Consider the following 26,031-nt stretch of genomic DNA (forward strand, 5'->3'; position numbering starts at 1 on the left):
GGGCTGCTGCTGCTTAAAGGTACAGCACCCATTTCTGTCCCATACAGTAGTCATCAGGGCAGCAATGCCCTGATGGCGGCCCTACGCCCGAGACCCCCTCACCCCGCAGCAGCCAGGACTGAGGTGGGTGGGTGGGGCGACCCCAGACTTTAAAAAAAAAGGTTGGTTTTTTTTGTTTTTTTTTAAACTTGCTCAGGTGCCGCCCCCTGCATTGTCCCCGCCCTAGGCACATGCCCTCAAGTGCCTAGTGGCAAATACGGCCCTGCATATGAGCTCTCATTGTTACATATAAGTAGCATTCATTCACTTCTTCTCTGCTGGAGGATATTGCTGCAATTATCTAACCTGTAAATTTTGTATGTTAAACTAGTAATATAACAACAAAAAAAAACGAGCAATAATTAATGTGCACTTTACACTGCAGATTTTCTGACATCGGAACAAAATCAAATAATTTCCCAACTGACTGGATGCGCCTATCAGTACCTGCCGAAGGTGTGTGAGTCTTCACAGTATCGCAGCATCACTGGAGAGTGTAACAATAGGTAAGGAACCTCGTCATGCACCGTAATACACTGCCTGATACGAGCAAGCTGACAATAGCACTCAAAGTACTAAATATATATCAAAATATTTGAGATAAAGCTGTGAATATCCTTCAACCTGTAACAAGAGACAACATCTAGCTCTGGTAATGTAATATACAGTGGGTACAAAAAGTATTCAGAGCCCTTTGCATTTTTCACTCTTTGTTTCATTGCAGCCGTTTGGTAAATTAAAAAAAGATACATTTTTTCTCATTAATGTACACTCTACACCCCATCTTGACTGAAAAAAACAGAAATGTAGTAATTTTTCCAAATTTTTAAAAAAAGGAAAACTGAAATATCACATGGTCATAAGTATTCAGATCCTTTGCTCAATATTGAGCTAGTACAGCCATGAGTCTTCTTGGGAATGATGCAACAAGTTTTTCACACCTGGATTTGGGGATCCTCTGCCATTCTTCCTTGCAGATCCTCTCAAGTTTCGTCAGGTTGGATGGTGAACGTTGGTGGACAGCCATTTTCTGGTCTCTCCAGAGAAGCTCAATTGGGTTTAGGTCAAAGCTCTGGCTGGGCCAGTCAAGAATGGTCACAGAGTTGTACTGAAGCCGCTCCTTTGTTATTTTAGCTGTGTGCTTAGGGTCATTGTCTTGTTGGAAGGTGAACCTTCGGCCAAGTCTAGGAGTCCTTCATGTGTTTTGTTAGCAAACTCTATTCTGACTTTCATATATCTTGCACTGAGGAGAGTCTTCGCTTGGGCCACTCTGCCATAAAGGCTCAATTGGTGGAAGGCTGCAGTGATAGTTGACTTTGTGCAACTTTCTCCCATCTCCGTACTACATTTCAGGAGCTCAGCCACAGTTTCTTCTTTACCTCCCTCACTAAGGCTATTCTCCCACGATTGCACAGTTTGGCTGGATGGCCACGTCTAGGAAGACTTCTGGTGCTCCTAAACTTCTTCCATTTAAGGATTATGGAGGCCACTGCGCTCTTAGGAACCTTGAGTACTGCAAAAATTCTGTTGTAACCTTGGCCAGATCTGTGCCTTGCCACAATTCTGTCTCTGAGCTCCTTGCGCAGTTCCTTTGACCTCATGATTCTCATTTGGTCTGACATGCACTGTGAGCTGTGAGGTCTTATATAGACAAGTGTGCGCCTTTCCAAATCAAGTCCTATCAGTTTAATTAAACACAGCTGGACTCCAATGAAGGAGTAGAACCATCTCAAGGAGGATCACAAGAAAATGGACAGCATGTGACATATTAAATATGAGTGTCTGAGCAAAGGGTCTGAATACTTATGACCATGTGATATTTCAGATTTTTGTTTTTTATTAAATTTGCAAAAATTTCTACATTTCTGTTTTTATTTCAGTCAAGATGGGGTGCAGAGTGTACATTAATGTGAAAAAAATGAACTTTTTTGAATTTACTAAATGGCTGCAATGAAACAGAGTGAAAAATATCAAGGAGTCTAAATACTTTCCGCAACCACTGTATATTATTTAATACTTTTTGCAAACACTGTATACTACATTAAGTTGCCCTTCAAATATAAGATATGACAACTTTATAATATATAAAATAAGGTCAGGAAGGATGAAGAACATGTTATAGAGAATAAACTGTAAAGACGACAAGGTGACAAGGGCACCACGAGATAGCAAGGCTGATCTGTCTTATTCTATCTCTCTTGTAGGGTACAGTTACATTGCAGTGATACACATGACACACTTTAAGGGAATCTGTCAGTAGAATTAACCCTACTAAGCCGTCTATATGGACATGCGGGTCATAGTAGCTGAATAAAATTAGACATTGATATCTGTGATCCAGTGTCTTATTCCAAAGAAATCCATGTTTTTCGTTATGCTTAAATGAGCAGTTAAGATCTATGGGTCGGACACTGATCTTGTTGAGAATGTGCATGCAGGGCTTATTTTGAATAAAAAGGGATGTTACCAGTGTGAGACATGTAACTAACACAGAAGAGTTAAACTGAATTTTGTCTCCTTACAAACAAATTTTCTACAGCTCTGCTGTATTGCAACCATCTAACATCTTATTAGCCAAATGACCAGCTGGATATCAGAGATTTGTCTCTACAATTGACCGATATCCGTAGACCAATGTCTCTCCATGCCTAGTGTCTGATGAAGTAGACTAGAGAGAGGTGCTGGACTATACCTTTAATTTGATATTTAGTGTTACTAGTACCGTTATCTTTTTAGATAAACATCCACTATTACAAATATATTGATCTGTAGCTGTTAATGTAAATGCAAAACTGCATTCTTAAAGGGAATCTGCAAGTAGGATCAACCCTCCTAAGCCGTCTATATGGGCACGCAGGTCATAGGAAGCTGAATGAAATGATACCTTGATATCTGCGATCTGATGTCTTCCAGAACAATCCATGTTTTTCTTATATATAAATGAGATATTCCAGGCTATAGGCTGGACACTGATCTGTATGAGACTCTGCCTCCAGAGATTATTGTAAATAAAAGGGGGCATTACCAGTATGACAAATATTGCTAACATAGATAACAGTAGAGCTGAACTTTATAACCTTACAAACACATTTGCTGCAGCTCTCTCAGCTCTGCTGTATTGCAACACTGGCTGCCTGTGAGATGGAAGCTGAAGCTGAGGGGAACCTGTAGATGTGTCAGATATATAATCACACAGAGCTCTGCAGTGAGATCCAGAGAGTAGAGAACGGCCATTATACATCTCACTTGTAATTACCCTGTTCATTTACAATAACCTCCGGAGGCAGATTCTCATGCAGATCAGGATCCGACTCATTGTCCTGAACAGCTCATTTTCATGTAAGAAAATATAGATTTCTCTGCAATAACACATCAGATTGCAGAAATCAAGGTATCGTTTTATTACACTTCTTCAAACACACAGCTTGAGAGGGATGATCCTACTGACAGATTCCCTTTAACCACTTAACAATGAATGTCAGACATAGAACATCATGAGCAGGTGTCAGTTGCCATGTCTTGATGTGCTATTTATGTCATGGTCTACATGGTGGCCCGATTCTAACGCATCAGGTATTCTAGAATATGTATGTAGTTTATTTATGAAGTTTTCAGAATAATGCAATTTATACAGAGGATTCGGCTGGTCGGGTGCGACCAATTGGCAAAGTGTGGTTCAAATTCCCCCCCAATTCGCGGCCGGACTGCACCTGTCGCTGATTGTTCGCGGCCGGCCGGGCGTGACCAATCAGTGAAGCCAGGGCCGGCTCCATGTTTTTGAGGGCCCAGGTGAAAGAGTCTCAGTGGGCCCCCCTTCTTTAACACATACCACGATTCATGATGCACAGATACAGCAGAGAAATATACCACAGCCAAGTAGCATATAACACAGCCCACGTAGCATATAACACAGCCCACGTAGCATATAGCATAGCCACATAGCATATAGGACAGGCCACGTAGTATATAGCACAGGCCATGTAGTATATAGCACAGGCCACGTAGTATATAACACAGCCCTTGTAGCATATAGCACAGCCACGTAGCATATAGCGCATGCCACATAGTATATATAGCACAGGCCACGTAGTATATAACACAGGCCATGTAGCATATAGAACAGCCCACGTAGCATATAGCACAGCCACGTAGCATAATACACATCAACGTAGTATATAGCACAGCCCACGCAGTATATAGCACAGCCCACACAGTATATAGTACAGCCCACGCAGTGTAGAACACAGCCCACATAGTATATAGCACAGCCCACGCAGTGTATAACACAGCCCATGTAGTATATAGTGCAGCCCACATAGTATATAACAAAGCCCACACAATGTATAACAGCCCACGTAGTATATAGCACAGCCCACGCAGTATATAGCATAGCCCACGCAGTATATAGCACAGCCCACGCAGTGTATAACACAGCCAACCTAGTATATAGCACAGCCCACGCAGTGTATAACACAGTCCACACAGTATATAGCACAGCCCACATAGTATTTAATACAACCCATGTAGTATATAACACAGGCCACCTAGTATATAACACAGCCACGTAATATATAGCACAGCCACATACTATATTGCCGAGCCATGTATATTGCACAACTACATTGTATATAGCACAGCCCATGTAGTATATGACATAGCCACATAGTATATAGCACAGCTCACGTAGTATATAGCATAACTCATGCAGTATATAACACAGACACATAGTATATTGCCCAGCCACGTAATATATTGCACAGCTCTCTTAGTACAGTATATAGCACAGCTCAGGTAGTATACAGCACAGCTCATATAGTATACTAGATTGTGGCCCGATTCTAACGCATCGGGTATTCTAGAATATGCATGTCCCCGTAGTATATGGACAATGATGATTCCAGAATTCGCGGCAGACTGTGCCCGTCGCTGATTGGTCGAGGCAACCTTTATGACATCATCATCGCCATGGCAACCATTATGACATCTACGTCGATACTGTGCCCGTCGCTGAATCAGAAACGTGGGATTTCTACGTCCTTTATGACATCATTATGACATCATTGTCGCTGTGCCCGTCACTGATTGGTCGAGGCCTGGCGGCCTCGACCAATCAGAGACGCGGGATGTCTACGTCCTTTATGACATCATCGTCGCTGTGCCCGTCTCTGATTGGTCGAGGCAGCCAGGCCTCGACCAATCAGAGACGCGGGATTTCTACGTCGATGCTGTGCCCGTCACTGATTGGTCGAGGCCTGGCGGCCTCGACCAATCAGAGATGCGGGATTTCCAGGACAGACAGACAGACAGACGGAAAAACCCTTAGACAATTATATATATAGATAGCACAGCTCACGCATTATATAACACAGCCACGAAGTATATTGCCCAGCCACGTAAAATATTGCACAGCCCGCGTAGTATATAGCACAGAGACGCAACACAGCCCACGTAGTATATAGCACAGCAATGTAGTATATAGCACAGCCCACGTTGTATGTAGCACAGAGACGTAGTATATAACACAGCCCAAGCAGTATATAACACAGCCCACATAGTATATAACACAGCCCACGTAGTATATAGCAATGTGGGCACCATATCCCTGGTAAAAAAAGAATTAAAATAAAAAATAGTTATATACTCACCTTTCGGCGGCCCCCACATTTCTATAAAATTGTTTTTATTGTGTAAAAGCAACAAAACTTTAAACAAATTCTATAAACGTGGCATCGCTGTAATCGTACTGACCTGAAGAATAAGGCTTATCACTTTTACGACATGGTGAATAGCATAAAAAAATCTTGAATTGCTGGTTTTTGTTAATTTTAACTAAAAAAAAATTGGAATAAAAAGCGATTAAAAATATTATGTGTTGGAAAATGGTGCCAATAGAAACATCAGCTTGTCATGCAAAAAAAGCCCTCACATGACTCTGTCAGCCAAAATATGAAAAAATTATAGTTGTCAAAAAAATGATGATCCAGATACTTTATTTTGCAAAAAAAGCATCTTTTAGTGTGTGACAGCAGCCAAACATAAAAAACAATATAAATCTGATGTAGCTGTAATTGCACCGACCCGAAGAAATAAAGTCGTCTAATCACTTCTACCAAATGAATAGTGGCATAAGAAATAAAATCAATTTTTTACCTGCTGTTGATTTGTTTGTTGATCGTAGTGAGATTTGGCTCACATTTGTCCTGTGCTCTACTCTGAGTGCTTACACCGGGGTTTCCATGTAAATCTCTGAAATATGTGATTCAGAAAGAGCAGGCCGGAGCGAGCCGTCCCACCACCCCGCAGACGGCGTACGTGCAGGCCGTCATGACAGGGGTTTGGGAGGGAGAGATAGTAGGGGAAGGGGTTAATTAGGGGAGGTGGGGTTAAGTATGTGGCAGGGGTTTATAAGGTATGGGTGGGGGTGGGGCTTACCAGTTCCCGCTCTGGAGCACCGAGGAGATCCAAGGAGAGAGAGGCCATGTCCGGGATCGAGGGCGTTCTACAGCAGCTGCAGGCGGCAGCGGAGAGCCAGCCTCCAGGATGGATAGAGGCCCAGGTGGCCAGTATACTGGGCTGCGGCAGCGGCGGTGATGGTGGCAGCGGCAGCCGAGGAGCACAGACGGCGACCAGCGGTGAGCGGCCCTCCCGGCGCGTGCGGCCTCCTCAACGGCTGTCCCCGGATCCAATTCATCCCCAGCGACGGCTTAGAAGTCCCTCCAGGGACCCTCCGGACCGAGTGCCCGCCGCCAAGCGTCCCAGTAGGGCCCGGTCCGGGAGGAACACTCAGGCAGCGACGGGGCCTGCAGCGGTGGTTAGGCCTGCTCCCTCAGCCCAGGGGGCGGGGTCTGCACGCGCTGGAGAGCGAAGCGCCGGTGACGTCACGGGGGGGCGCCGCAGTGCAGCTGCTGCTGGACGTTCTGCTCCTGTCTCTGCAGCCAGACAGCGGGGGAGAGCTAGTACGGCAGCGGACGGCAGTGCCCCTTCTTCCCCTATGCGGCCGGGCCCGTCCAGCACAAAAATTACGGCCAGACAGCGGGGGAGAGCCGGTTATGCAGCGGCCGGCAGCGCAGCTTCTTCCCCTGTGAGGCCGGGCCCGTCCAGCATTCCAGTTGCTCCAACTGGATTACAAGACAGACCCAGAGGTAGTACTGGTCGGGCGTCACCAGGGCCTGGAAGGTACGATGGGCTTGTGCCGGGCATCATCACGTTCGTCATCACGAGGGAGGACGCAACCTCGCGGGTCTTCACGGAGTGGACCAGGAGCCGAGGACAGCGGGATGAGCAGGACGTCCGCGGCTGGGGGGACCTCCGTTCCTCTGCAGCTGGGTGAGCAAGATTCCATGTCTGTTTTGTCACAAACACGATTGTTTTCCCCGGTCGTGGGGGATAGGCAGGCAGATGGGGTAGGGGCTAGGGGGGAGCAGGCGGGGTCCCGGTCGGTTCCGGGGAGCGAGGGGGTAGGTGAGTTATTGTCTAGCGTCCGTGAGTTGCTCGCGAGGTTGGGTGGCGTTAGGTCGGTGCCGTCCCCGTTGGCTGCGTGGGTTGGTGCTGCGGATGTGGGTATAGGGGCATCTGGGATGGGTGGGTTGGCACCCAGCAGTTCAAGTGTCCCGGTGTCGGTGTCGGTGCAGACTGAAAAGGAGAAGGAAGGCGGGATTCGTTTAGATGACAAAGCGTGGGGCGAGGTTTTCGTATGTTTTGAGGGGCCGCTTGGGGCCCATTTGAAGAAGGAAGTAAGGGAGAAGATATGGAAAGATGAGTACGTAGAAATTTTTTCGCTTCTTCCCTTAGAAAAGTTCAATTTAGATAAGAGCAAAAAAGAGGACAGTAAGAAGGAGGATGAAGAAAAACGGAGGTGGCGCCTCATTCCGCAGACTTTTGTGAACTGGCTGCAAGCGTTTGCAATTTTGGCTAGCGTTGTGGGTGAGAAGGCGCCGGAAAATTGTTCGGCGCTCTTCTGTTACATGGATTCGATAGGCGAGGCGCACAGGGCGTACGGGGGTCAGGCTTGGCTCCGGTACGATGAGCAGTTTAGGCAGCGGAAGGCGGTTCGTCCGGCGATCCGGTGGGATCAGAAGGACATTGGTCTGTGGTTGCGAGTGATGGCGCCCACAAAGTTTGGTCACTCCTTTCAAGGGGGGGGCGGAAACGCTGGCCAGACCTCAGCACACGGCAGTTCAGGATCGGGTAGTCAGTCTGGCCAAGCGAGCCAGAGACACGGCCTGTGCTGGCAGTTTAACGACGGCCAGTGCAAATTTGGGGCTACCTGTAAATTCAAGCACGTGTGCTCGCATTGCAGTGGATCCTCCCATGGGGCCGCGAAATGCTTCAAAAAGAAGGCTAAGCCTGACGGGAATCCAAAAGGGGGTGACGCCGGTGAGGCTGGACGAGATGGCCCCCTTTCTAGATAGGTTTCCAGATAGGCCGAAGGCGGAGCTGTTGTTTTCGGGCTTTCGGGATGGTTTTCGGATTCCGGCCCCTGCGTTTAGTATTCCGCAAGTTGTAAGGAATCTGAAGTCGGCTGTGCTACACGCGGCGGTAGTGTCGGAAAAGTTGAGCAAGGAAGTGGCGTTGGGTAGGATGGCTGGTCCTTTTCCCACTCCACCCCTGGAAGATTTGGTTATTTCCCCGTTGGGTGTGGTTCCAAAGAAAGAGCCTAACAAGTTTAGGTTAATTCATCATTTGTCTTACCCTAAGGGGCGATCTGTGAATGACGGAATAGATCCGGAGCTTTGTTCCGTGGTTTATACGTCTTTCGATGAGGCTACGCGTTTGGTACGTAGATGCGGCAAGGGAGCATTGTTGGCTAAGACAGATATTGAATCGGCGTTTCGGTTACTTCCTGTCCATCTGGACAGCGTTAGATTGTTAGGTTGTTACTGGGACCAAGGGTTTTATGTTGACAGATGTTTGCCGATGGGTTGTTCGTTGTCCTGCGCTTATTTTGAGGCCTTTAGTTCGTTTTTGGAGTGGGTCGTTCGGGAGGTGTCTGGTTTGGATTACATCATCCATTATTTGGATGATTTTTTGTGTATTGGACCTGCTCAATCTAGTTGTTGTGAAATGGCGTTACAGACTGTGATTTGGGTGGCCAAGCGGTTCGGTGTTCCGCTGGCGCCAGAGAAAACGGAGGGGCCCAGTACGTGTATTTCATTTTTAGGCATTGTCATTGACACGGTAGCGTGGGAGTTTCGGTAACCCGAGGAGAAGGTGGTCGGTTTGAAAAGCGCGGTGGCTCGAGCGCGTCGCTTGAAGAAGTTGCCTCTGCGGGAAGTTCAGTCTCTTCTTGGCAAATTGAACTTTGCGTGCAGAATTATCCCAATGGGGAGAGTGTTTTCCCGGAGGCTCGCAGGTGCTACGGCGGGGGTGAAGGCTCCCCATCATTTCGTGCGCTTATCCAGTGAGCACAAAGCAGATTTGGAGGTGTGGGATAGTTTTTTGGCACGGTACAATGGTCGATCGCTTTTGATGGAGGAGGTGGTCGGCAATCATGATTTGGAGTTGTTCACGGATGCGTCGGGTGGGATTGGTTTTGGCGCCTTTTTTGGTGGTCGATGGTGTGCCTCCAGGTGGCCGAACGACTGGTTCGGTTCCGGGCTGGTAAAAAACGTGACTTTATTGGAGATTTTTCCCATTTTGGTGGCGGTATATCTGTGGAAAGAGGATTTGCGCGATCGCCGGGTACGGTTTAATTGCGACAACATGGCAGTCGTCTGTGTTATCAACAGTTTGACGGCATCGTCCCCTCCAGTTATTCGGGTTCTGCGGCAATTAGTTTTGTTCTGCTTGTCTATTAATGCTTATGTTTCGGCAACACACGTGCCTGGTGTTGAGAACTCCATCGCTGACTCTTTGTCTCGGTTTCAGTGGGAGCGTTTCCGTGCTTTGGCTCCGGAGGCGGAGGAGACGGGTCGGGATTGCCCGCAGGAACTCTGGAACGTGGTATTCGGGCTGCAGGACCTTTGATTCAGGCGTCTTTGGCACCCAGTACGTGGGCAGCATACCGGTCGGTGTGGTGCGATTGGGAGTCCTGGTTGGTGTCTTGTAGGGTGGAGATGAGGGGCGACGATCAAGTGGGGGCCCTGTTGTTATGGTTGAGACGTGGTGCCGATGATGGTTGGTCGGCGTCTAAAGTTGAGAGGATTCGGTCAGCTTTGGCTTTTGGTTTTCAGCTTAGAGGTTTACGGGATTTAACGAAGTTGTTTTTAGTAAGGCAGGCGGTGAAGGGATTTACAAGGAGGGCGAGTAAGGGCGATCTAAGGCGCCCGATTTCCTTTGGCTTGCTGGAACGAATAGGTGTGAAGCTCAGTGAGATTTGCACATCTGACTTTGAAGTGGCTCTTTTCCGTTTAGCATTTTCGCTGGCATTTTTTGGCGCGCTGCGGGTGAGTGAGATCGTGTCGCCTAGCACGTGCGTGCAAGGGGGACTTTTGGCTAGGGATGTGGTGTTGACTGAAAGGTTTACAATTTTGGTTGCGTAGATCGAAGACCGATCAGGAGGGTAGAGGCAAACGTGTGGTTTTGGGCTCTGTCGTGGGTTCGCTCATGTGTCCCGTTGGTTGCTGGGAGGCTTTTAGTTGTTTTCAGCCGTCTAAAGAGGGCCCTTTGTTGTGTCATGAAAATGGGTCCTTTTTGTCCAAGTTTCAATTTGTGGCGGTGCTTAGACGGGCTCTAGGGGAGTTGGGATTAGATGCTTCTCGATTTGCCTCTCACTCATTCCGAATTGGGGCCGCGACTGAGGCGGCTTTAGGAGGTTTAGCACCGGAAGCGGTGCAACGAATTGGGAGATGGAAGTCGCGGCGTTATAAGAGCTACGTGAGACCTTAAACGGGGGTTGAGGGGAAGATGGTGTTTTTCTCGATGTTGTTGTGCTTGAAGTACGGTTATGGATTTAAGTTGTTATGTATTTTTCAGGTTCCAATCCCCTGTTGATTTGGATCGTCGGCCACTCGTACGTGTATTGGGGCGCGAGACGGGCGGACGTTCGGCGCGACGGTCGACAGCTCGGGTTCTCCAAAGAGGTGGCCGTGGTCAGATGGTTGGGCTTTCGGGGATTGGGCTGGAATGAGGTCTTGAAAGAAGTGCATAACAATGCTCGTCTAGATAGAATTCCAGACATTTTGGTGTTGCACGTTGGAGGAAACGATTTGGGGATTCGCCCCTGTCTGGAGCTGATAATCCTCAGTGCCTCTTTTTTATTTTATCAACTTATCATGCAAAAAATAGGCAGTCACTATTTTTTATAGCATTTTTAGTGTGTCACTGTCGCAACTCATAAGAAATAGACCGTATTAATCTGGTACCGCTGTAGTTGCACCACCCAAAGAATAAAGTCGTCTTATCACTGTTACCTCACAGTGAACCATGCAAAAATAAAAATAAGAAATATTCTTGTACTGCTTTTTCTTTGCTCATTCTACCTCCCAAAAATTCGCATATGCAATTATTCTGTGCTCTTTGCTGAGCGCTTTTGTCAGGGTTTTGCTCACATCAGTTTATTAAAAATCTCTCCTATTTTCATTCTGATTAGTTGCACCATTGTCATGCGTTTGTCACTCCGTATGTCATGCAAGTGGGCGATTTTTTTTCTCACCTAACATCTGTATGACATCCGTATTATATGTGAATGAAATGCGTTTTTAGCATAATCTTTCACATGTTACAATACTCTATGTAACTTAAAGCTAGTTTTCAAAACTAATAAAGACATCTTATATAAAGATATATTGTAGATAGATAGATAATAGAAATATAGTGGATATATAAGTCCTTTAATTGAAATAGCCACACAGAAAAAAGTCCTTTAATTGAAATAAACACTCCTGGGCCCTCTTTAACCACACAACTCTACCAGAGCTGCCCTATGGGAACTCGGCTCTTTCTCCTCTCCTCTACCTCTTTGGCATAAGTGAGGTTTTGATAGAGACCCGCTGGGGTCGAAACGTTACCCGAATTGAATAGTCCGCCACCCATTTACCTCCTAAAAAAGCACTTGGTGATGTTTATTGTTTGTGTTAATAAAGAAACTACACAGTTTGCTGAACTTTCAACCATTTGAGTGCGGCTGATTTTTCTTATACTTGGACTATTTTGTTCATGCCTGCACCAACCTAGTGACAGTGTGCACATCTTTTTCCTGGATCAACCATAATGGAGCAGCATATGAGGCATGTACTATGGAGCATCTTATGGGGGGCCATCAACCTTAATGGAGCAGTATACGGGGCATATACTATGGAGCATCTTATGGGGGCCATCAACCATAATGGAGCAGCATAAGAAAAAATATACTATGGAGCATCTTATGGGGGCCATCAACCATAATGGTGCAGCATATGGGGCATATGCTATGGAGCATCTTATGGGGGCCATCAACCATAATGGAGCAGCATATAAGGCATATACTATGGAGCAGCTTATGGGGGCCATCAACCTTTATAGAGCAGCGTATGGGGCATATGGATGGGAGCAGCAAATTACAGAACAGTGGCACAGGATGGGAGCAGCACATGACAGGATGGGGGCGCAGGATGGGAGCAGCACATGACAGAATGGGGGCGCAGGATGGGAGCAGCACATGACAAGATGGGGGCGCAGGATGGGTCAGCAAATGACAGGATGGGGGCGCAAGATGGTAGCAGCACATGACAAGATTAGGGTGCAGGATGGAAGCAACACATACCAAGATGGAGACCATATACCAATATAAATGCTCACCACCCGGGCATAGAACGGGTTCAATAGCTAGTTTATATATATAAAAATGTATTGACAGGTTCCTTTTTATTTATTTTTTTCTTTACAGAATGAAACCTATTCTTGGTGCATTCAACACTGCTTTCAAACGTCTTCTTAAGCCAGAATATGAGGATGGAATATCACTTCCAAGAGGCTGGACTCAAAGTCTTTCCATTAATGGGTTTACTCTACCCTCGGTAAAAATGAATAAATAAATATATAGCAACTCTGCTTGGCTGGAAATGGTGAAAGGAACATGTTTTGTTACATATATACTTATATTACCCATCATGGTGATTTGGGTGAACAGGTTGTAGTTGTAGGGGTTGTATATGGGCTTAGTACCTTTGGAGGTGCTTCTGCCACATAACAATACGCTATTGTTATAAATGGCACATGACATGGTAGATGGGTTAAGAGTAACAGATAAACAGATATGGACACACAGGTTCATGGCACGTAGAAGTCAGGATGCGGATGCACATACTGTGACTGTAAGGCCGGGATCACACATGCGAGAAACACGTCCGTGTCTCGAATGTGAAATCCAAGCTCTGGCGCCGACACTGTGGACCAGAGCGTGCGGCCGCATAGCAACACATGGAGCCGCACGCTCCGCTCTGGAGTGCCGGCGCCAGAGCTTGGATTTCACATGCGAGACACGGACGTGTTTCTCGCATGTGTGATCCCGGCCTAATCAGTTCTGCACATTCATATCTATCACATGATCAGGATAAATTCTCATTTTTAAGTAAGCAAGCAATGAAGATTTCTATTGAATGACATCAAGCAGAGATCTCATAGAAACATGATGAGAAAAAACACAGTAAACCTATCCTAAAAAATCTTCCCTTGGCTTGCTTGTAATAATATTTATTACTTTTTATTGTAACAGGTGCGTGAGGTATCAAATGAAATTGTTAAATTATCCACTGACTCATTGAAACTGGATGACAGTAACTCTCTGATGTTCATGCAATGGGGTCAGTGGCTGGATCATGATGTTGACTTATCCGTTTCAACACCAACAAATTCAGCATTTTTGAAAAATGTGGATTGTGATAAGAGCTGTGATAACATCTATCCGTGTTTCCCTATAAAGGTAAGAATATTCTTCATTGACATATTCACAATAGAATAAACTCTACAAATCCTTAAAGTGGAGTCCCCTACTTCAAGTCTTATTGCATAAGGGCCCAGTGTGAAGAATGAATAAATATCGAAACTGCACTCACCGGCCAGATGCCGCCCCTCCACGTGTTTATGCTAGGAAACTGGCGGTGGGGACACAGTAGCAAGTGCAAAGGTGAGGACAGTTGTTTAACTTGAATTCCTCTCCATAACCCATAGAAGATAAGTTTTAAAATAGGAGAAAGCTCCGTTGATAAAATGACATTTATCTGTTTTTGTTATGGCTGGAATTGAAGACATTTTGGTTGTCACATGTGACTTGGGTCTAATGTTGTCGACAGAGACATGTGAATGGAGGGAGTGTATGAAGGCAGTATGGCTTTGCAGTAGCAAGCTGCAGCTCTTCCGTATGCAACAGGCAGTTAGCAATGCCTTTAGAACAGAAAAAGTCCATAATGTGGCGGATTAGCATGGAATACACAGAGGTTCCAGCCATTAAATGGGAGCCCTATTACAAATCTGTAGGAAATTAATATGTAGTGTCGCTGTGTGCATGATGTTTAAGCTTTTCATAAATGGATAGTATAATGCATTTGTTGGAAAATTTAATAATTTAGCCAACACACAATGTCAGAGGGAGGCGAAAGTCCATATTCTGCAGGGAAGTAATATCTATTACATTCTCCTTAGAGGATTGAAGTGGTTTATAACCGTGTCTGTCTTTTCTTATTCAGCATGAGGTAGTGCATAGTGGTAATGCTTATCTTTGATATGTCAACCATAAGCTATGTGTCACGGGAATATCGTGACAGAAAGGGGCCAGAAGATTGCGGTGTATGATTGGACGAACTCCTGCACTGATTGGAACTGATTCACCATCCTATAAAAAATTGCAGGTTTTCCTTGCTGTGTCATTGCAATAGTAAATCAGTTCAGCTGATCTCCTGGAGCTCTCCATCTTGAATTGTCTCAAATGTTCTGTGTTAGATACTTCCCTCAGGTATATATGCTCGCTACTGGAACTTGGGAGTTGACAGTGATAGTGGTTCTGCTTCCTGGTATGGAGTTGAAGGAGAGGTTCAGTGTTTGGATTTGGCGGTTAGAGAGTTTTTCAGAAAATTGCTGTGTGGAGTTGGTTTGCGTTTTTATCTTCATGCTTTCCTATTTTGTTTCTCCTTCCTATTCCTTCCATGTTTCCCACTCTGTTGTTTTATGAGTCTATTTGTATGATTGTAGTTTTCTTTTATTCCTGTCTGTTTACTCCTGTCTGTCTGGTTAGTGTTTTCCTATACACTTCGGCCTCTCATCTCCCTGGGTGGGGGAGGGATCAGATAAGGGGTAAAGATAGGAGCATAGCAAGATACGACACCCCGGTGTATCCACCATCTGGGGTAATCCGGGGGACAGGAATAGCCTAGGGCACCATTAGTTTGAGGGATCGGGTAGGTGCCCACAGTCCCTTGTCACTACGTGACACTATGTCTGGAGTTAGAGCTGCTGGTTAAGTATTGTACAATACAAATAAAACAAGAGTTCACACAGTCATGTCAGATGGTCAATCATACCCCTTCTTATATGTTAATTAAAATGATGAAATGAAAATCAATAATCACCATAACATCTGCTTTGGGATTTTTTCAGATTCCACCAACCGATCCTCGGTATATTGCTGGGTCTAAGTGTATCCCTGTGATTCGCACCGCAGCAGCTTGCAGTCTGACAAGTCCTGTGCGTGAGCAAATGAATGGTCTAACTTCATACATCGATGGAAGCCAGATATATGGTAGTGACATAAACGTTGCCACCTTGCTTCGTAATAATACAAACCAACTGGGACTTTTAGCTGTTAATCAGAAGTTCTCCGACAATGGATTGCCCTTCCTGCCTTTTAAAGATAATGTACCAGACCAATGCTCAAGAACTCATCCAACATTGGGACTGCCCTGTTTTGTGGCAGGTGAGTGTCACGATACTGTGGCAGGATTTCCCCAGGGCACCCTGTCCCTCAAGCTAGGAGGACACTAGACTATCCCTATACCCCTGATTACCCCTGAAGGTGGAGATGTTGATGAGTCGTACCTTGCTATGCTCATACATGCATGCTGATCTGTTTCCTCACCCACCCATGGAGATTTGAAACAAAATTGTTTAGGAAAACATAAACCTGGCAGACAGGGGAAAAAGACAGGGATAAAAGAAAACTACAATCATACAAATACACTCACCAAAACAGCAGAGTGGAAATCAAGGGAACAATAGGAGGGGTAAAGGTTAGGATAAATACACAGACAATGCTAAACCCACACAGATATCTCCTGTAAAATACACCAACCGGCTGCTACTAATTCAGGACTTTCCTTCACCACCGAACCAGGAAGTTGTAACTATCACTGGCTATTCTCAAGTGCCAGTGGTGAGCATGTATACCAGAGGGCAGTGGCCAACACAACAGCTAAAGCATTTGAGGATGAAGAGCTCCAGGAGATCAACTGAACTGATTAACACTTGCAGTGACAGAACAAGAAAAACCTGACTGTTTCATAAGATGGTGAAGCAGTTCTAATCAGTGCAGACGTTTGTGCAACAAGCACCACAATCTTCTTACCACTTTCTGCCGCAGTATGCTCATGACAGTGTGGTTTGGGAAAGATCTTTTGGGAGCTTGAGGAAATTTATGATGTACCCATAATCCCCACAAATAAACATTAACCACTTTTCTTAAATCCGCCATATGGTTTCAGAGATATGGGCCTTTTTATTTAGTGCTAATGATTATGGTTATTATCAAGGGGGTGAGACTCACAGGATACGCTGGGGTGTGTCTTTAAGCTGCTAGGCATTATTACCCTGTAACCACCGACTCCTTGGAAAAGACCATAAAAATTAGCGCTAAATAAAAGTGGAGGAGCAGGAACAAAATAAGAGCAAAAACTGCTTGTTTGATCTTGTGACAGGTCCTGTTTAAGCAACTTTAGATGTATGTTGTATGCAGGGCAGTTAGAAATTGTGATTATCATTCAGGTTTTTCCATTGTTTAATTCCCCTTTATGTGATTTTTCAGTTTTCATGCAGAATTGGTGGTCTTTTATGGAAATGTTAGCACTCACAGTGAATCAGAGTCAACCAGATGCAGGGCCGGACTGGCCATGTGGCAATTCTGGCAAATGCCAGAAGGGCCTGTCTGGTCATGGGCTGCCTTGTCTGCTACGTTGTTAACAGAATCAGTGTTCTCAAGACACCCATACTGTTAAGAGTTGTGATGGAGCACAAAGTTGCTGACTCCGTCACTTACCCCAGAAGCCACGGGTATCATTAGAAATATTGGTCTTGGAGAAAATCTTCCTTTCCTCCATCCATGGTAATATTAGTAATATATCCCATCTGGTTCATGGGGACAATATGTGCCTGTGTGATTTCAAATGCCAGGGCTGAATTTCAGCCCCAGTCCGTACCTGACTAGATGTCTCCCTCCATTTCAGTCTGAAGTCTCAAATAGAGATATAATACATCCTCCTCCCTGTTCCTCCATCCTCATTTTATTCTGTTGTTCTGTTCTTTGTGGGTTTTTCATGGGGTGCTCTATAAATTTTTTATTAAGACCTAAACTTCTAGGTGATTGTAAGTGTAGATGATGGCCTCGATTCACCACGACTGGCTTATTACATGCCTTTTTTCATGAGGTGGCATGCTGGAGTCAGACATGCATGATTCATTAAGAGGCACACACCTCTTAATAAATCAGGCGCATCTGAAAACTGTCACGCATCTCCGTGGCCTAGCAACAAATTTTACTCCAAAGAATGGAGTTATATTTCTGGCGTAAGGTATGCTACATCTTGTCATGAATTAGATGAGCTTTGGTGTCATGCCCTTGGTACGCACCATCGCCTCCATATCCACCGATTGTAACTTAGGCCCCGATTCATCAAGAATTGTGAAGAAAATAATTTTATAAAGTTACAAAATTCTTGCTCAGTGGAGCGTTGCTCAAAAATGTTGTGACTTTTAAAAACAATTGATGCCATTATTCTGGTGTTATCACTTTGATGAATCAGGGTCTAAGTACCTGGGACTGCAGGTCAACTGTATTCAAGTGAATGGAGCTGAGTTTGAGCTGAGATACAGCAGTTCATCCACGTCACATCTATGGATCAGCAACTGTGTCTGAAACAACAGTGCTGATGGTTTGACCCTCCATTAAACTAATAATGAAAATTCATGAAAAAGCGCGAAGTGAAAAAAAAAAATCATGGTGCGTCTTTGTGATAGTTTCAATTCCCATTTCAGGTGATGTTCGTTCTAATGAACAACCGATGCTAACTTCTATCCATACTGTCTTCATGAGAGAACATAATCGCCTTGCAAAAGAGTTGCATAAATTAAATCCATGTTGGTCCGGAGAGGATATATATCAAGAAGCCCGCAAGATGTTGGGGGGAGTCATGCAAGTACAGTACAATTTTCATTATCATATCGTCAAGCAGACAATATTTCCTGAGATTTTCCTTTCATTAATGCATGTTTTCAATTGACAGAAAATAACCTACAAAGACTGGCTGCCATTACTGTTGGGTGACAAGATGTCAGAAGTTCTTCCTACATATAAATCCTACAGTAAAGATGAAGACCCCACCACATCAAATGTCTTCACCATCGCCTACAGAATGGGCCACACACTGGTGCAGCCCTTCATTTACAGATTAGCAGAAGATTACAGTCCCTACTTTCCACAGCCAGTAGTCCCGCTTTTTGAAACATTCTTTGCCTCATGGAGAATATTAAGACAAGGTAACCTAATCTAGTTGTGCCATATTCACAGTATGCAACAATGTTACAGACAGATTTCCCACGATGTCTGTAATACATGTACTTACCAGATCTTCAGTTTTATAATCCTCCACTCTTATTTTCTATATTACATCCATAGGTGGGATTGATCCTATACTCAGAGGTATGATGGCAAATAAAGCCAAACTAAACAGCCAAGACCAGATAATGGTTGATGCATTGAGGGATCGACTTTTCCCAGTGGTCAATAGTGTTGGCCGAGATCTAGCATCTCTTAACATGCAGCGGGGACGAGACCATGGGTTACCAGGTAAGGTGTTTCTTGACAAATTTTGGTATTAAAAAATGGATGACTTAAATATTTTATGAATCATCACATATATTAGATTGTGTTACCTTTGAGTCATCAAGAAAATGTTGTTGATATATTAAAATTATGCAAACCCTGTTCCTTATCCCAAACCCTATAATTGTTACTACATTCTATGACATAAAATACACCACATTGAAATTACATCAAAGTACAATAATCATGCACTGTGCTGATCATTGAAAGCAAGAGGACTGTTTGAGTAAGTCTTAGAACCATACACTTATAAAGTATTAGAACACTCGTCTTAATCATTGAATTAAGATTTTTCATTTTGTCCCACTACCACAAGTGTATAAATTCCAGGCTAGGGTTGAGCGACTTTTACTTTTATAGGATCGGGTCGGGTTTCCCGAAACCCAACTTTTTCAAAAGTCGGGTCGAGTGAAATCGGCCGATCCTATAAAAAAGTCGGGGTCGGGGTCGGCCGAAACTTGAAACCCAATGCAGTGCATTGGGTTTCCAATGGTTCCCAGGGTCTGAAGGAGAGGAAACTTTCCTTCAGGCCCTGCGATCCATATTTAAGTGTAAAATAAAGAATTAAAATAAAAAATATCGCTATACTCACCCTCGGACGCGCCCTGGTACTAACCGGGAACCTTCCTTCCTTCGAATCAGCGCTTGCAGGACCTTGCGGTGACGTCGCGGCTTGTGATTGGTCGCGCGACCGCCCATGTGACCGCTCGCGCGACCAATCACAAGCCGTGACGTCACCGCAAGGTCCTGCAAGTGCTGATTCTTAGGAAGGCTGCCGGAAAGAAGCAGGGCGCGTCCGAGGGTGAGTATATTCCTATTAGGTATATACTCACCCTCGGACGCGCCTTGCTTCTTTCCGGCAGCCTTCCCTCCTAAGAATCAGCGCTTGCAGGACCTTGCGGTGACGTCGCGGCTTGTGATTGGTCGCGCGAGCGGTCACATGGGCGGTCGCGCGACCAATCACAAGCCGCGACGTCACCGCAAGGAAGGCTGCCGGAAAGAAGCAGGGCGCGTCCGAGGGTGAGTATATTCCTATTAGGTATATACTCACCCTCGGACGCGCCTTGCTTCTTTCCGGCAGCCTTCCTTCCTAAGAATCAGCACTTGCAGGACCTTGTGGTGACGTCACGGCTTGTGATTGGTCGCGCGAGCGGTCACATGGGCGGTCGCGCGACCAATCACAAGCCGCGACGTCACCGCAAGGTCCTGCCAGCGCTGATTCGAAGGAAGAAAGGCTGCCGGTTAGTACCAGGGCGCGTCAGAGGGTGAGTATAGCGATATTTTTTATTTTAATTCTTTATTTTACACTTAAATATGGATTCTGATACCGATTTCCGATATTGCAAACATATCGGAACTCGGGATCGGAATTCCGATACCAGATTCAGAAGATCGCCGACTTCATGGCCGACCCCACACAGGGGTCGGGTCGGGTTTCATGAAACCCGACTTTGCCAAAAGTCGGCGACTTCTGAAAATGGCCGACCTGTTTCGCTCAACCCTATTCCAGGCCATTCTGAAGAGCTCAATGATACCACAGTGACCCTGTAATAAGAGCCACCAGCACCAGTATAACAAGTCAGTACATGACTTGTTTTCCTTCTAAATATCCAAGAAGTATCGTTTCTCCTTGCTGAGATTGACATGCTAAGCATGCCAAGATCAGGAGACTTAAAGCCGCAATGCTCCTCTGGGAAATATGCTAATTATGCAAATTGTCTCTTCAGAGAGGAAGAGAACTAGAACTCTAGTGCCACCTATTGGAAGTAGCAACCCTACAAGTCAATGTCGACCCTTTAACAAGCCTTCTCACATGACTTAGGATAATAGCCAAACCAAAATCCTTCTAAATATGACATGATCAACTCTATGTGGTAGAGTACCAAGAGCATCATTGCACAGGTTTTTTGGCCGATCAACTGCATAACCAACCAAAATGCCAAAAATCGGATGGAGTCGTGTAAAGCACACCGCCGCTAAACTTTGAAACAGTGGAAATGTGACAAATCACTCTTCTCTGCCTGGCAGTCAAATTAATAAATTTGGATTTTGTGAAACGTTACCTGTTTGATTGCATTGTGCCAACTGTAAAGTTTGTTGGAGGAGGGATAATACTATGAGGCCACTTTTCAGGCTTTGGCATAGGCCATTAGTTCCAGTGAAAATCTTAATGCTTTAGCATACCAAAACATTTTGGACAATTTTATACTTCAAACTTTGAGGGAAAAATTTGGGGGAAGTCTTTTTCCATCACAGCATGACTGAATAACAGTGCACAGGGGAGTTTGGTGCCGAGGAACTTAAATGGACTATAGAGTCCTAACCTCAACCCCACTCAATACCTTTGGGATCAACTAGATTGGAGATTAAGAATCAGAGCCTCTTGTCCTACTTTAGAGTCTGAGCTCACAAATGTTCTTCTGAATGAATGGGCAAAAATTCAAAATCTTTCAGAACGTTTTCTCAGAAAAGAGGAAATTGTTTTAGCTGAAAACGCCAGACTAAATCCATATACCGTATATGCTTATGGATTTAGAATGTGATGTCATAAAAGCTCCTGTAGGCACTGGCGGACACAGATAAAAAAGGGCCCCTGTGCAAGAACAATATATAGGCCCTTTGCAGCCCAAGAGCTCCTAAAAATGCAACATTGCACCTGCTTTGGTGGTTGAAATGGGCCCTCTTACCCCTTGGGCCCCTGTGCAGCTGTGTGATGGTTCAAGGTGTGAAAAACAGAATGTGGACCCTCTAGACCGTGACGACGAACTCCCACGGACGAGCTGACCAGGTAGACCGCCCCCTATACAGGGAGAGTTAGGGCAGGCCCGTGAGGGACTATCGCCATGGAAGCTGGAGGACCGGGACAGGAGAAGACCAGGGAGTAGCGGAGAGTAGGGTTGAGCAAAACGGATCGTTCATTTTCAAAAGTCGCCGACTTTTGGCAAAGTCGGGTTTCATGAAACCCGACCCGATCCCTGTGTGGGGTCGGCCATGCGGTACGTGACTTTCGCCAAAGTCGCGTTTTGTATGACGCGCTTGGCGCCATTTTTTCAGCCAATGAAGGAGCGTGGGCAGAGTGATGACATAGGTCTTAGGGGCGTGGACGCCTATCGTCATCTTGTCGCTTGTGCGCTGTAGCGATTTGAAATGTGTGAGAGAGAGAGAGAGAGAAAAAAAAAATATTTCCCATTGACTTTGCATTGGGTTTCGTGTTTCGGTCGATCCCCGACTTTTCACCATAATCGGCCGATTTCACTCGACTCGACTTTAGAGATAGTCGGGTTTCGCGAAACCTGACTCGACCCTAAAAAAGTAAAAGTCGCTCAACCCTAGCGGAGAGGGTAGGAACACAGGATAGGCGAGTACCGCAGAGACGGAGCCGATGGCCACGACAGGGACAAAAGGATGGCGGGAACACTGCTGCAACACAGACACTGCCGAAGCACTGCAGAGGCACGGGAGCTGATGGAGATATTGCAGCGGTGCGGAGAATGACGGGGAGACTGCAGAGACACAAGGTTAGAAGAGGTGCTGCAGGGGCACGGGTCCTGGCGAGGCAAAGGCGAAAACACAGAAACTGGCAGGGTTCTGGAAAGACAAGATAAACCCAAGGTCAGAGAGTAACGAACACACAGAGACCAAGAGTGGCCGGAAGCACTTGAAAGTACAAATGATCATCAGGCACAGAGGGGCGGACGGAAGCAGTTTACATACCAGTGCGGCGCAGCACTTCCGGGTGAAGATCCTCCAAGATGATAGAGAGGATGGGAAGAAGCGCTGGCAAGAAAGGCTAGAAGTGCGCACGCACAGTGCTGAATCTGGCGTGCGCGCGCACCCGACGACCAGCAGAGGGCAGAAGCGCGCGCTGAGAAGAAGACGCTGCAGGAGAGGAGACGTGTTGGGACGCCGAGGACAGGTAAGTATGACAGGGCGGAGGAGGTGGCAGCAGCGGTATAATAGGCTGCACAGGTTGCACTAATGATATGTCCGCCCCTGCCTGTAGGTGTCCAAGTGCTTTTGTGCATAAAGTGTATATAATTTGTGTACCATAGGATAAGGACACAAAGGGCAATTTATTATTGCTCTAGGTCTCATTTTTGGTGTAAATTGCACCAAAATGTGTCATAAATCGTAGTGTAAGCTAGAATTGCACACAATTCTAAGTTTACATTGCAGAGCCAATGAATATGCAGAGAAGGGGGCAGGCTTTATTTTGGAAGTAATCAGACACACAGCCCCTTCCTACTCTGCCCAATCATGTGTTGACACAGAGCACATGAGTAATGTCACATGAGCAAAAGTTTCCTGGACATCAAGAAGGAGGAGCTATAGAGGATCTGGACTGGTGTGATATATTAATAAGTTATATAACGTACTATTTAGAACTAATTTATTAACCTTTTCGTATCCCTGGAAAGTCCATTAAGGTAATTATACTCATTAAATTAATGCCAGACAAAGCCCACTGATGTAGGACAAATTGGACATTTCATAATGTGCATAGAGTTGTCTCATTTCAGAAGAAAGAAGGATCTGACATCTTGTATTTTAACATACCTAGTCCTTTGTTCTCAGAAGAGATAAGCTGCTTTCAGAGTTTTCTGGCAGCTGCCTATCCGCCTCTCCATAATGACATATGCACACTTGCAAAACACCTCCTCTGCCCTCTCCTGGTTAAATGTAATGGGATTTATGGTGAACACTTCACTTAGATAAATTTGAATGCGACAAGTAATCTCTCTTCTCTCTTGTATTATTTTTAATTTCCTTTTTCTTGCAATATTCGTTTATTGAGCTTCCTATTTGCTAAATTTTTTAAAGACTGCTGGCCTGACTCATTATTTGCTATTTTTTTTAAAAAATCCTTGAATTTTGCGCAAAATAAAAAAATGCTGTTTATTTTAGTCTTTGACCTTTTTTTCAACTTTTTTTTTACTACAAGATGTCTCATGTTTCGTTAAATGGCATAAAATTTGGGCCAAAATAACTGCTGTCCATAAAATCATTCAGAGGGAGAGTGAAGTACATTTTCACCAAATTTTTCAACTTTTAAAAAAATTGCAATTGATGAATCAGCCAAAAACATCTGGAAACTCTAAACCATGCCCACAGTAAAATAGACTTTAAAAAAAGAGCAAGAGAAAGAAAGAAATTAGGAGCAAATGAAAAACAAGGGAAAAAAGAATAAAACTTGATAGAAAAGGCTCAAATGCAGTAAAGAATTGGGCCCTAAAGATCCAAGGTCATAACATTTTCTTGATGGCTTTTAGTAAAGTAATTGTATGTGTTGCATTTTCTTCACCTCATAGGATATAATGCATGGAGAAGGTTCTGTAATCTCTCTGCACCACGTGATGTTGATGAATTGACCGTTATCCTGAAAGATAGAAATCTTGCGGAAAAACTCATTAATTTGTATGGAACGCCTGAAAATATTGACATCTGGGTTGGTGGAGTCTCTGAGCGCCTAGTACGCAATGGAAGAACTGGGGAATTGTTATCATGTTTAATTGGAAATCAGTTTCGCAGGGTTAGAGATGGTGACTGGTAAGTGCCAGTTTTCAATCTACTATATAATTGTCTAAGGGTCGCTTCCGTCTGTCTGTCTGTCTTTCTGTCACAGATATTCATTGGTCGCGGCTTCTGTCTGTCATGGAAATCCAAGTCGCTGATTGGTCGTGGCAAAACGCCCACGACCATTGCCACGACCAATCAGCGACGGGCACAGTCCGGCGGAAAAATGGCCGCTCCTTCCTCCCCGCAGTCAGTGCCCGCTCCATACTCCCCTCCAGTCAGCGCTCACACAGGGTTAATGGCAGCGTTAATGGACCGCGTTATGCCGTGGTGTAACGCACTCCATTAATGCAGCTATTAACCCTGTGTGACCAACTTTTTACTATTGATACTGTGTATGCAGCATCAATAGTAAAAAGATCTAATGTTACAAATAATAATAATAATAATAATACGTGGCTCTGTGCTGTATACTACGTCGCTGTGCAATATACTACGTGACTGGGCAATATACTGTGTGGCTCTGTGCTGTATACTACATCGCTGTGCAATATACTACGTGGCTGGGCAATATACTACGTGGCTGGGCAATATACTACGTAAGTAAGCAATATACTACGTGGCTGGGCAATATACTACGTGACTGGGCAATATACTACGTGACGGGGCAAAATACTATGTGACTGGGCAATATACTATGTGGCTGGGCAATATACTATGTGGCTGGGCAATATACTACGTCACTGGGCAATATACTACGTAACTGAGCAATATAGTACGTGGCTGGCAATATACTACATGACTGGGCAATATACTACGTCACTGGGCAATATACTACGTAGCTGGGCAATATACTACGTGACTGGGCAATATACTACGTGACTGGGCAAAATACTATGTGACTGGACAATATACTACGCGACTGGGCAATATACTATGTGGCTCGGCAATATACTACGTCACTGGGCAATATACTACGTAGCTGGACAATATAGTGCGTGACTGTGCAATATACTACGCGGCTGGGCAATATACTACGTGGTTGGGCAATATACTACGTGGTTGGGCAATATACTATGTGGCTGGGCAATATACTACGTGGGCTGTGCAATATACTACGTGGACATGCATATTCTAGAATACCCGATGCGTTAGAATCGGGCCACCATCTAATAGAATATAAAAATGTACATCATAAATGATATTGTCCAATAATCAGGTGATCAAACAGTAAGACTAAGGTCCCGATTCAGCATCAGTTTTTGCTAATTTTCCGGTGTAAAACAGCTTGAAATTTCCAACATTTTTGTGCAATGTGAAGTGTTGCAAAAATGTTGTGATCTTTGGCGTTTTTACACCAGTCCAGGCAACCTCCGATAATTTTTAGAAAAGTCGGGTAGCTTGAGCGTTATGGCACTTGGCTTAGTGCCTGGCAAATTCTTCAGAATTTACGAATTTGCACCTCAGAAGTGGTG

General features: G+C 45.0%; 1 protein-coding gene across 2 annotated transcripts in view; it reads left to right on the top strand.

The window, feature by feature from the left end:
• Nucleotides 1-26,031, top strand: part of LOC138672847 (myeloperoxidase-like) — an 80,750-nt gene that overhangs the window by 13,953 nt on the left and 40,766 nt on the right. For both annotated transcript variants that reach the window (XM_069761251.1, XM_069761250.1), the window contains exons 5-12: nucleotides 425-545; nucleotides 12,845-12,974; nucleotides 13,673-13,879; nucleotides 15,550-15,865; nucleotides 18,196-18,356; nucleotides 18,444-18,696; nucleotides 18,836-19,006; nucleotides 24,352-24,589. In XM_069761251.1, the coding sequence (XP_069617352.1) occupies nucleotides 425-545; nucleotides 12,845-12,974; nucleotides 13,673-13,879; nucleotides 15,550-15,865; nucleotides 18,196-18,356; nucleotides 18,444-18,696; nucleotides 18,836-19,006; nucleotides 24,352-24,589 (1,597 nt within the window). The remainder of the gene's footprint in view (nucleotides 1-424; nucleotides 546-12,844; nucleotides 12,975-13,672; nucleotides 13,880-15,549; nucleotides 15,866-18,195; nucleotides 18,357-18,443; nucleotides 18,697-18,835; nucleotides 19,007-24,351; nucleotides 24,590-26,031) is intronic.

This window comes from Ranitomeya imitator, chromosome 3 (assembly GCF_032444005.1).
Source record: "Ranitomeya imitator isolate aRanImi1 chromosome 3, aRanImi1.pri, whole genome shotgun sequence".
Lineage (NCBI taxonomy): Eukaryota > Metazoa > Chordata > Amphibia > Anura > Dendrobatidae > Ranitomeya > Ranitomeya imitator.